At 41.1% G+C, this 13364-nt stretch overlaps 1 protein-coding gene across 8 annotated transcripts in view; it reads right to left on the reverse strand.

Annotated features, from left to right (window-relative positions):
• The window catches only part of FUT8 (fucosyltransferase 8), a 315179-nt gene that overhangs the window by 55310 nt on the left and 246505 nt on the right, over nucleotides 1–13364 (reverse strand). For 6 of the 8 annotated variants that reach the window (XM_083167148.1, XM_083167141.1, XM_083167143.1 and 3 more), the window contains one exon: nucleotides 5217–5267. The exons of the other annotated variants lie outside the window; for them this stretch is intronic. In XM_083167148.1, coding sequence (XP_083023274.1) covers nucleotides 5217–5267 — 51 coding nt within the window. The remainder of the gene's footprint in view (nucleotides 1–5216; nucleotides 5268–13364) is intronic. 8 annotated transcript variants of the gene reach the window in all.

Below are 13364 nucleotides of genomic sequence, written 5' to 3' on the forward strand. Positions count from 1 at the left end.
CCCCACTATCAACGCCAACCCGAAGCGCGGCGAGCCCGCGAGGGGCGGCGGTACGCGTCCTCCGACCTTTTCATACCCCCACTATCCACGTCGGTGTGGAGTTGATTTTATATAGTGTGGCGAGCGCAGCGAGCCCTAAGCGTGGCGAGCGCAGCATGCCCCGCGATGGGACGCGAATTACATGTGAAGTAATACGCGTCCCCTCGCCACGCTTCGGGTTCAGTGGCTCGCTGCGCTCGCCACACTATATAAAATCAACTCCACGGCGACGTGGATATTGGGGGTATGAAAAGGTCGGAGGACGCGTACCGCCGCCGCTCGCCACGCTTCGGGTTGGCGTTGATAGTAGGCTGGCGTTAACAATGCGGGGCATTTAGCCATCAGGGTGGGTATACAATTAAAAATGGGGTCTGGGGGGCCATTTCACATATGAAACAGGCATCTGGGTGCCTGTACATATTAAAATCGCGTCAAATCGCGTTGCATCGCATGCAATACAATAGCATACAATGCGACGCAATTTTCTCTTTGAGGGAATTTCTAGGGAAATCGCGTCAAATCGCGTCGCATCGCATGCTTAAGGTAGTGGCATATAATTTCATCATGGGGCGCCCAGATAATACACAAGTACCCAAGTTTATTCAAGTATTAATTGATGCAGAATTGTACAAAACTCAAATCATCGCCAATTAAGGCTGAAGGGGCGCAACCAGGTGTTCCCCAAAAAGTTTTCGCACCCCTGCCCTATATAAAGAAAATGCAGATGCATTCAGACTGCAGTTATTGTATTTGATTTCTCAGAGTTATGTTTTTATCCAAAGATTTCTCGTTCATGAGAACCACTAGGTTCAGTGAATCAGCACTTGAAACTGTAGAGCTCTGGAGATTCCCCAAAAGATACATCCTGTCTTTTAGCTTGCCTGTTTCTAGCTTTATACTGAGGATACAAACTAGGTGTCTGACAGCTAAAAGGCTCTAGGCCATTTAGTACAGTGGAGTACTTTTCACATCAAGTTAGAGGCTTTAACGTTATTTTAAAATTACTTTTCGGTTTAAAAGATATATTCTACAGTACAGATTTCAAAAGCAAATTTATAAACTAGGATATGCAAAATATCTTTGATCATATAGCACAAAGAACTGGACTCCGAACTGGACCCCCTTCTAAACTTCTTTTTGCAAGCATGTACTTATCATGAAGTTAAAATGTAATAATAGTGGAGTAAGGAGAGTTTATCTCCATTATTCTGTATTAGGTGACACTTAAGCAGGTTATCCACACCTCCACTATGATCGCTCACTGATATCCCTTTCACACCGTACCTTGGACCAGGGTAACTGCCGTTGGTGATGTGTCGCCCCAGTCGAGGTGCGGTGTACCAAAGCTTGTATAGTGGGTGATCCCTTTCACCGGGCATAGCGATGTGAAAGGGATATAAAAGAACAAGCACAGTGACAGTCACAGAACAACAGAGGAAGAATAACTTCACAGCACTAGGAAGGTGTTGGAAGGCCTGTGTTCTCCCCATTCTTTCAAAAAACAATTACTGCAGTGCATAAAATGCACCCACATTCTCCCTGTGCTTGTGTGGGTTTCGTCCGGGTGCTCTAGTTTTCTCTTAGAATACTGGTAAGTAAATTTGCTACCAACAATTATAAGAGTGTGCATGTTCATGTTTTTGGGAAATAAATTGTAAGCACCACTGTGGCAGGGGACTAATATGGATGACAATACAATGTCTGTATAGCACTGTGGAAATTGTGTGCATTACATAAATAACTGGTAAGAATACAATATAAATCTGGTCTTAACAAAATGAACAATAAAGACAGTTCTATTAAAAGTAAAAGTAATACACAGATTTCTTCACATAGTAAATTAACAAACAGAGGCCAAATGTGTAGTACTATTAAGCCGGCTCGAAGCTAAAGCTTCGAAAGCTAGTCTGCTATCTTCTGTGTATGTTTCTATGCACCTGTGTAGGTTTCACTCTCTGCCAGCGGGATGCAGTTAGAATCCCGACACCGGAATCTCGACCGCCGAAATCCTGACACTTTCTCCGTGTGCCTGCTGCCGCTACTTCCGGCGGGCGGTGGAACGCAAGCCGGAAGTAGCGGCAGCAGGCACACGGAGCAGGTGTTTAAGGTCAGCAGGACCTCACAACATGATCAGTGGGGAGCAGTCTGTCCCACTGCCACCAATGGATATATATCTATTAATAAGGCGAAGTAAGAGATTGTGTGAGTACTGGTCCCAACCTAATATTGGTCATTACAAAAACTGCTAAGGATTATGGGATCCCCAATCATAAAAGTATAACTAATCAAATAAGGACCATTTTGGACCAACAATAGGCCATATCCTAAAGTTAATATAATATTAAATGACACTATATTCTTTTTACACTACATATTTATCTCTATTTTTTCAAATGTACTTTATATAGAGTAAAACTTAATGGGGACAAGGTGGGTCTCGAACCTGTGACGCCTTGCATCCCAGGCACAGGCATTAGCACTGTGCCACAGTGCCTGCCCAAACGACACTTGATTCTTAAACAAAGCAACTAGAGTTTTGTAGCCCAGTAGCATTAACAAGAAGGAAAAATAATAACAATAATAATAGACCTATCAGGTCACACAAGGAAATGAGGTCACTCCTACTCCCCCTATATAAAGGGATCAGGCAATACATTCATTCATTCTACTTTCCTTCCTTGCAAGAGATAGAGGTTTCTGAGAGTGGTGAGAATATACACTAAAATGATGTGTGTTAGACTAAATTATGATTTGTCTGTAGATTTTTTTTTTTAACCTTTTTAATTCTGCTTTTTAATTCTGCTTATTATGTACATAAATATGGGTATACTATACCATACTGTATTTTTATTGTTTAGACTGTAACAGGCCGAGCTCTTTTCAGAACAAACTAATCTCTACCAGTGCAATTGGTAGGTTGTTTTTAAATTGTTCCACTTCACTTGTAGCAGATCATTTTTGTCTCGATGTTAAATTATTTAACTAATTTTTTTTGGTGTATATTGCATTATCTATTGAGTGTTTAGAATAGTTACTTCACTATAATAGATACATGCTCTTAAATCATTCCCACTTCATCTTAGAATATCACATTAAATAATTTCACTATAAGTTCACCTTCACTTTCATAGGTTAGCCTCATAGGGCTTACAAGAGAAGGACAGAAGACATATCATATATTCTTTTTGGTATGTACGGTCCGTCAGTGGGTCTCTTTTCTTTATATAGGACTCAAAAATGATTTAAAATAGATTCACATAATATTGAGATCAATATGTATATGTTTTTGTATAGGTGTAATAATTGTTCACCGACATCGCATCTCCTAATCGTTTCAATAAGAAATTTAATATTCGGGTATGTTGTTTATCCTTTCATTCACTGAATACTCTTTTTAATTAAGGACAACCCATTATGGGCAAATTTATCTTCTTCGTTTCTTTCAAACCACCGTCACCACTTCTTCCTTTTTTCAGTTTTTTTCTGTTTTCTCTTCTACAAGTGTTTTTAATCATTAGATCACATATCCATACGTCATACTTATGTTTTAAAATATTGTTTATTGCAGACTGTATACAATCCCCTGATGAAGTCTTAGGACGAAACGCGTTGGACGTCTGTTGATGGTCAGATGGTCAATCAAACTTTGAAGATTTTAATAAATTGTTATCTTGGAGAAATGACAAATGGACTATCAATTGAGTAAAGGGCGCTGAACCACATTTGGGAAGTGTATGTTGTATGTAAGTTACCCGGCCCTCGGGTAACATTGTGGTATAGCAGCCTCAGTATAAATTGTTAAAAGAAAGTTCTTCTGTTTGATATTGTTAAGCGCGTTGTGGAGTATTGTGTTTTATATATATATATATATATATATATATATATATATATATATGTGTGTGTGTGTGTGATATTCTGCTTGCAACAAAACAGGAAATAACAGGTGGTGGACTCACATTTTAGATACCAATTCAAGGATGAATGTCATCAGGAGGTCAAGAATAAGAATAAAATTTTTTGTAACTTTTGTAAAAGTGTACTTTTTTTTAAGAGTGACAGTGAGGTGGAAGAAAGGGGGGCAATCAGGTCAGAGGGGAGGAGAAAAGGGGGCTCGTAAGAGGAGGGGCCACATTGATAGACTATGGAAAAGGGGAAAGCAAAAAGATGGAAGATGAACAGAAAAGAGCAGTGGTGAGATAGAGGGTGAGGGGAAGAGAGAAATGTAGGGTGCAAAGATGTGCAGGACAGTAGAAGCACGATAGGGGGCAAAGAGTGAGTGTTGTTTGTTATAAAGCCAACTGATACAGCAAATACTTAGTAGTGACATCCAAGTTTATGAGTCTTGATCCGGATATTTAATTTTAAATTTTGTTTTAAAGTCTTTATCTATCTCTGTTTTCTAAACAAGTTTATGATAATGATTCCTGAAACCTAACAGAGCTTGTGGGCTATTATAATATATTTCCCTTATTATACCTTTATGGATAAACTGAATCTCTTGGTATACATTTGCAATGTTTCAAACAGTACATTGATATTCTTGTGAACAAGGTAACTATGAAAATACAATGAGATGAAAATGGTGCTACTGCTACAGAAGGTCTAATGCTATGTTCAATTGTACGTCTAACAACGGAAGGAAAGTAACTGTTCTAACATAATGGATTTAAAGGTACAGTCCATGCAGTTTGATGCTTTCAGAGTACAAATTCACTGACCTCCAGCTAAGTGAATGCAAGAAGAACTTTATATTTCCATTCTATTCATCAATAGTGAATGTTACAAACTTGTTGGCATCACACATATTGTAAATAAAAAGCACAACGTATCAAGATTCAAAAAGTGATAAAATGGAGAGTGATAAAAAAAAACATCCAATCAGCTCCTAACCCATACTTGCCTACTTTTGAAAACTAGTTTCAGGGAGATTATAGTTGGCAGTAGAATTGTGTACAGTATCCCATAAAGGGGGCATGCCATGTCAAATGTAGGAGCACATTGGTTGCTTATCACTCTCCACTTTAACACTTTTTGAATCTTGATACATCTGGCCCTAAGTGAGTTTAGACATTGCAATAAAGTGCTCTGTACATAGGACTGTAATTGTAAATCCATGTAGTGATGTTACAGAAAATACAACTGGAATAGATATAGCAGAAAGGAAGATCAGCAATTACAGTTTTGTGCGAATGCTGCTTTCAGAGGGTTTGTGCTTCCAGTGCAGTACGCTGTTAAAGAAAAAGAAGAGGTGAGTTGATGTTTGTCATATGACTATGAGAAGTCCTAGGGATTGTAACAGAAAGGGGTGACAGTATCATTGCAACATTTACATTACAATCAAAGCCCCATACATACTTAACGGGTCCCTGCCGACACGATATTGGCGGTGGCGGGGACCTGGCATCGGCAAGTGCATACATACGGGCATGTCAGGGAGCGATGGCTGGGGGAGCGGCAGTCATGCTGCAGTTGCAAGAAAAAGTATGTGCCAGCACTGGCTGAACAAATATATAGACCAGACGGTTTCTCAAAAATGTATACAATTTATTAATATACACATAAAAACACATTAAATATAAAATAAAAATAAAGCTAGAGAGCACAAGATGTTTTGATCATACAATACGGAGCTCCACATGTAGTGGCTTTCTTGTTGAATGAGAAATGAATAAAAGTATATATTACCATCTGATGTTTGACTGTTTTTTTTGGATGAATCAACCAGATAGGGGTGATGATGGAGTCCCAAATGAAGTTTTTCTCCCTATTGAGCGTCTTCTCCTTTAAGCTGGAAATAATTAGGAATATTGCAAAAATCCAATATATTTGTAATCCAATCGGGTCAGGAGGTTATGGACGTCAGTGGGAGTAGGGACATCACTTCATGGCAGTTGGACAAAAATCATTCAAATAGCTCAATGCGTTTCCATGGATGTTTACTGTCCGGCTTCCGCAGGAGCAAGTGTGAGGAAGCCGGACAGTAAAAATCCAAGGGAACTTCATTTGGGACTCCATCATCACCCCTATCTGGTTGATTCATCCCAAAAAAAACAGTCAAACATCAGATGGTAACATTTACTTTTATTCATTTCTCATTCAACAAGAGAGCCACTACATGTGGAGCTCCGTATTGTATGATCAAAACATCTTGTGCTCTCTAGCTTTATTTTAATTTTATATTTAATGTGTTTTTATGTGTATATTAATAAATTGTATACATTTTTGAGAAACCTTCTGGTCTATATATTTGTTCAGCCAGCGCTGGCACATACTTTTTCTTACCATAATATTTGGGCTTGACAACCCAGTGCCAGCTGCTGTTGATAGCGCACCACTCAAATCCATTTTTATGCTGCAGCTGCAGCATGACCACCATTAACGTTGACTTCTTCGTCTGGACGAGGAAGGGGGGCGTTAATGAAGCGCGGGTATGCACATCGTTAATGAAATGCAATCAACACACTAGCCAATACTGTTCACATTATAGCATTAAAAGCTCTTTCTGAGCGATCTTGTGAACAATATTGCCTAGTGTGTATGGGGGTTTTCCAGTTTAAATCCAATCTGAAAAAGTCTTCCTTACTTACAGCTTCAGTACAGCATTATACTGAGATGGGTACAGTAACTAGAGTATAAAAAAGCAAATGAAAATCAATGGTTGGCGATGCTTTCAATACAGTAAATTTTGTGCTGTTATATCTGTCTTCTCCAAAACAATATAAAAGGTCTGTTGTGAACAAAGAATGAGCTAAACATATGTCACATTTGATGGCAACCTTGCCCCACAACAAAGAAGAACCAGTAACTAAATAGGGAGGATAATATTGACAATGGTTTTAAGCAGCAACATATATGAAAAGCCTACCATGTTACAGTACATAAGGACTCACAATGTGATCTATGGTCTTTTAACACTTTTTGTTTTCTTGTTATTTTCAGATATTGGGGGAAATTTACTAAAGGAAATTTGTAAAAAAAATAGGTGTATTTGTATCCAGAAATACACTTATTTTTGACATTTACTATCCCGAAAATACGGCAATTCGTATTTGGATTGATGTGCTATCAATACGAATACGAATTGCCTTATTTTCGGGATAGTAAATGTCAAAAATAAGTGTATTCCTGGATACAAATACAACTATTTTTTTTTACTAATTTCCTTTAGTAAATTTCCCCCATTATCTCTTTTATTTTGCATTTATTATTTATCATTTTTTGTTTCTTTTTTAGTATAAGATGTTATCACGTCAGATACCTTTGGCGACTCTCCAGTTAACCCTACAGATATTATAAGATCCAACACTGACCCTATATGTACCTCTTCCCTTTGCACGAGTTACTACTGAGTTATATATTACTTTGTATGGTGGCCATTTTTTTTTTTCATAATTCAATCTTTTCAATGTTTTTGCATATAAACCCAGGGCCGGTGTAAGGCTTCTCAGCACCCTAGGCAAAACTCCAGCCTACTGAGCCCCCCCCCCCCCATACTGCTACGAATAACCATTTTCCAACCGCCTTAATGCATGCTTGATTAACATTCTGGAATAGCAGGGAGCCTCCTAAAATTGAGTGGTCCTCCCAACACCCCAGGTAGGTGGACAAGACTCTTGCTTTCTCTGGAGGCCCTCAGCACCCTCCCCTTTGCCACCCACAAAAGAGTACAGGAAGAGAGGGAAGCAAAATAGTGAAGTATGTCTCAGGAGAAAGTATGGAGGTGAGGTCGTAGAGGTCCCACAGCAACCGCCTGCATTAAGTAGAACAAGGATCCTCACAGATCCTGGCGCCCTAGGCAGCTGCCTAAAGCTGCCTAGTGGTAGAGCCAGCCCTGTATAAACCCAACATATATAGTACTCCTCTCCTAGCATGGGGAGGAGCATAACATACAAACACAAAATATACATATAAAACAGTACAGTAGGCATTAATTACAAATATTTGAAAGGTATTTCAAGCTGTTAGTAGTGAAGGCATCTCTCGGACCGGGTGGATTGTTATCACTCTGATATATCTTCAAAAGTATTTTTTATCTAGTATGGAGAATCTGCTAGATCTTTTTTCCTCCCACTGATCTCATCAATCTAGGATCCTTGGTGTGTACAACCTACGTGTCTAATCTAATATGTGAAAACAAATTTCAGTGTATTCAAACCAACAAATAATTACACATTAAAATATCGAAGTCACTTAAGTATTTCTATACTATCCTATACATTATTTCACTCAGTTTTATTTGTATTCTATTAACTCTTATCAGTGCTCACTAGTGTCTTTATAACATGAGGATATTAACCAGAGGTGCCACATTTGCTCAAGTTTCTTTATATTATTTCTACTTATATATAAGTGCTTTTCTTGCATAACAGTGTGTTTGACCAGGGATATCCAACTATTGAGATTGGGGGCTTTGCTAGACATCCATAGTCTAGCCACTACTACCTTTGCTAATGAACACATGTTATTAACATATAATTTGTAATTTGTTGATATAACACTGTCTTCTACTATATTTAAAATACATCCCTTTAATGTAAATATTTCTCTAGGGATTCCCGTATTAACAATTATTTGTATACCTTTTCTACAGTAATCTGCCACTCCCATAGCAGATGTATAAAAGTTCCAGGATGTGTTCGGCATTTAGGGCAGGTTGCCGATGTCCTCCCGGCAAATTTAACCATCCTAGTTAATGACATATAGGGGGGTATGCGGTCGGATTCAATGTCCCGTCTGCCGATGGGCGCAAAGGGGGCGTGGCCACAAAAACAGCCGTGGATTGTCGATCTGCGGCATGGATAACATCAATCCACGGGCGTTATCGGCAGAACGGTCCCGACAGCTTCTGAAGTCGGGCCCGTTCTGCCATGATCCCGCATCAATGCTCTCATTAATGACAGCATTGAATAGGGAGCTGCCACTATTTCCCATGTCGGAAATAGCGGCAGCAGATTGCATACCCCCCATAGGATCTATGGAGGATAAATAATAGTATTTGTTGTATACGAATACTATTGGCCGCCCTAGGAATTAAAGACCTAGCCTCTCGCCATTCCTCCTCACATATGGGACCGATGTCTTCCTCCCACTTTCCCTTCAATCTGTCCAGGGGACACTTGTGTTTCATCTTGCCTAGATTTTTATATATTCTAGAGACTAGTTTTTTCTTCTCGCCTCTTTTAATTATTGTTTTAATTTAAGATTCTCCACACTGTGGTTGAGAGTTAAGAAATTGTACCTCTAGGGCACATTGAAACTGTAAATATCGGAAAAAATTGTGTCCAAGGTAGGATGAACTTTTCTTGTAATTGTTGAAAAGATTTCAGCCTGTCAGAGCTAAATAACTGATTAAGAGTGGTCACTCTATAAGGTTTCCAAACCTCTTTAACCCCCCCCCAGTAGTTATTTTTATTGCCTTTCTAAATGTGAGCATATCCTCAATTGGATGTTCAATATCAATAAGCCCCTTTTCCATATTTTTATTTGCTTCTTGACAGATTTTAATGGCTTGTATTACCAAAGGTAGATCCGACAGTCGGGTATGGCCCTGCAGAATCCTACATAGGGGATTGATATCTGGAGTGGCATAGGAGAAGATATTTAGATCTATTAATTCTGAAAACAAAATAGTCATTCTGTAGATGCAGCCTTCCCGGGCATAAAGCTGACTGATCTGGATGGATTATTTTCAAAATATGTCTATTCAGTCTATCTGCCAAAATTTGAGCCAGTATCTTAGCTTAAGGGATATGGGTCTATAGGAATCTTATTCCTCTGCACCTTTGCCTTGTTTCAGCAATACCACTATTTTAGCTATGGTCATGGAGCTAGGAATGGCTCACTCCACAAAGCATTGTTCCAGGGTTTCGAACAATATAGGAGCGAGGATCTCCGTATAGTTTTTATATACCTCTGATGGTATTCCATCCAGCCCTGGAAATCCCTCCCCCCCAGTAGTTATTTTTATTGCCTTTCTAACCTCTTCCAGATTTAGCAGGGCCTCCAATTCATTATGGTCTCTCTCGCTAAGAGTTGGCAGATCTATTTGTTCTATATACAGTATTCCTGTATTTTAATGGAATTATGTTTTAATCTACTGGAATATATATAACTAAAATGGGTCTTAAATATTTCTAATATCTGTGGAGTTGATCTTATTTGATTACCTGCCGCATCCTTAATGGTATTTATGCTATTGGGAGGGTTCTCAACGCCAGATATCTTCCCAATCTATCTGCATTTTGATAATTTTGTTGTGTTTTATAAGCCATCATTTTAATATTTTCCTCTTTTACTGTATCCAACCAATCTTTTTGTGCCTCCTGCAATTCCTGCTGGGAGGCAAGGGTCTTATCGGTCAAATATTGAAGCTCGGAATATAAACACTTTTTTTTTTTTTTAACTCGTTCTCTACTCTTTTATCTCTGAGATTAAATTGTTTAAGGTACTCGGGATGAATGCCTTAAAGGCGTCCCAGGTTACTGCCGAGTTAGTTGACCCCTGATTAATCTCCCAAAACACCCACCATTGATCTGTCTATTGTGTCTCTTGACCAATATATCATAGCCACCCCACGTTTAATCTCCAAATCGCCCTTCTCATTTTCATCTGAAAATCCCATATATATAGGGGATTGGTCGTATATACCCCTTGGTTTATATTCAATCTTTTGTATTTGGGGCATTAGGCCTATCCTAGAGAAAGCCTGGTAAGATGTTGAGAAGTTGGGCCGATACCTAGGCCCACCTGCAAAAAATGCAGAATACGTTCCAATTTGAAGTCCCCTGATAGAAAACTCATCTTTTCACACAATCCGGGGCTATTAGAATTGCCTCCACTCTTTGGCTTCAAATTCTTTGTAACACTCTTCCCAGAAGCGGAAGAGGTGGGAACAGATACACCAATTCATATCTCCATGTCGTAGTCAGAGCATCTGTGGATCTCTCGTCCTGGAGCAGTAACTGTCAACTTTGTTGTTGACCCTGGAGGCCATTAGGTCTATCTGAGGTAATCCCCACAGATTCACAATGCTCCTGAACACCTGGGGGTGAAGGTCGCTTCCCAGTTGTCCACCCCGGGAATGAAGATGGCAGATATTGCCACTGCATGCAGTTCCGCCCAAGCCAGAATCTTGGAGGTCTCTCTCATACAAGCCCTGCTCTTTGTCCCTCCTTGATGATTGATATAAGCAACAGTCGTTGCATTATCTGACTGGACCTGTATCGCCTGATGTGTTAAGAGGGAGTAAGCCTGCACCAGGGCATAATACGCAGTGATCTTCTTCATTGGGAGAAACACCCTTCTCTCTACTGTGTCCAAAATCATCCCCAATAATTGAAGATGTTGGGTTGGTATCAGTGAGGACTTGGGTATGTTCAGTACCCATCCATGGTCTGACAGAAGACGCATGGTCGTGTCTATTGCTCCCTTTAGCGGTGACTCTGATTCCCGCCTTTAGGAGCAGGTCGTCCAAGTATGGAATTATATTTCCTTAGAAGGAACATCATCTCCGCCATCACCTTGGTGAAGACGCATGAAGCGGTCGACAATCCAAAAGGCAGGAACTGCTCGTCCAGTATGGCAAATCTCAAATATGCCTGGTGAGGGCCGTATGCTGGTATGTGAAGGTATGCATCCTTCACGTTGATGGACGCAAGGAATTCTCCTTACTCCAATCCTGCAATCACCGCCCTTAAGAATTCAATACGGAATTTGAAGACCCGCAGAAAGGGATTCAAGGACTTCATATTCAGGATGGGTCTTACAATTCCATCTGGTTTTGGAACCACAAACAGGTTGAAGAAATAACCTTGGTTCCTTTCCTGTGTAGGAACTGGTATAATTACCTGTGCAAGTACCAACTTTTGTACAGCTTGCCTGAGGATTCTGCAATCCTCTGTTGCCGCTGGGAGTCTAGACCTGAAAAACCTGAGGGGGCTGTTTTTCGAACTCCAGCTTGTAACCGTGTGAAACAATATCCCTGACCCAGGGGTCGAGGGAGAAAGCATACCACATGTGGCTGAAATACTTTAGCCGAGCCCCCACCGCGAGAATGTCTCGAGGTGGGAGGAACCCGTCATGCCGTGGGCTTAGGTACAGCTGCACCTGTGCTACGGTATCTGTTGGAAGAAGCTGCTGCTGCCTTCCTGGGCTTACCACGGGCGCCCCTGTTGGCATTGAAACCACCTCTGGCCTTGGGCCGAAATTTTTAGGTCCGAAAGGACTGCTGGGCACCCCCTGTGAAAGGACAGCTCACTGGGCTGGAAGCTGACGGGAGGAAAGTGGACTTACAGCCGTTGCCGTAGAAATAAGGTTGTCTAATTCACTCCCGAATAGTTTGTTCCCAAAGAAGGGCAGGCTTTCCATGCTGCGCTTGGAGTCCGCATCAGCGACCCACTGAAGCAGCCACAAGGCCCTGCGGGCCAACACAGCCATGCAGATTTACGCGCATTAATGGCTCCTAACTCCTTCTGTGCCTCACACATCATTTTTGCTGTGTCTTGGATGTGACTTAACTTTTCAGCCACATCGGTACATCCATGTCACCGAGCAGGCCCTCCTGTATCTGGCCTGCCCAAGTGAAAATGGCCTTTGCCATCCAGCAACTAGCAAGCACTGGGTGTTGAAACGTATGCATAGTCTTTACCGTGCCATCTAGTTTTGTGTCTTTTAAGGTCGACGTACCTGGGACTGGGAGAACCACCTTCTTAGAGAGGCGGGACACCGAAATATCCACTACTGGTGGTTCTTCCCAAACTTTCTGCCCGTAGGGTCAAATGGAATGGCAGACTTAAAACACTTGGCTAATAGAAATGCGTTTCTCATGATTTTTCCAGGCTGCTTTAAACACATCCTCTAAATCAGAATGTTCTGGAAACACAACATCTTGTCTCCTATGCAGGGGTGTAAGTATGGCGGTACGGGGTGGTACGGCGTACCGGTAAAACATATAGTGCCGGTACCCCGTACCGCCATAACAAATACCCCCCGAACTGTGTAATGCGCATGCGCGCATATGTAAGTGGCGGGGGGCGTGGCCTCTACCACCCCGCCACAGCTGATTCCCTTCGGAGTCCCTTCAGAGTGCTGTCACTCTGCTACTGAGTGGCACTGCTTTCTCCTGGCTGGGCGGCTATCTATGTGAGACAAAGAAAGGGTCCCCTTCAGCAGGTGCAGCTAGAGGTAAATCTAAAACCTGTCTAATGGCCAGGATTACATTTTCAGTGCCTAGGATGGAAGTTTGTAACACCTGAGTGTCCTCAACCTCCTCTTCCTCACCATCCTGATCCCCTTCCTCTTCAGATTCAGGGGCAATGGCCTCAAGC

The sequence above is a fragment of the Crinia signifera genome, chromosome 12, assembly GCF_055691185.1.
Source record: "Crinia signifera chromosome 12, ASM5569118v1, whole genome shotgun sequence".
NCBI classification, from domain to species: Eukaryota; Metazoa; Chordata; class Amphibia; order Anura; family Myobatrachidae; genus Crinia; species Crinia signifera.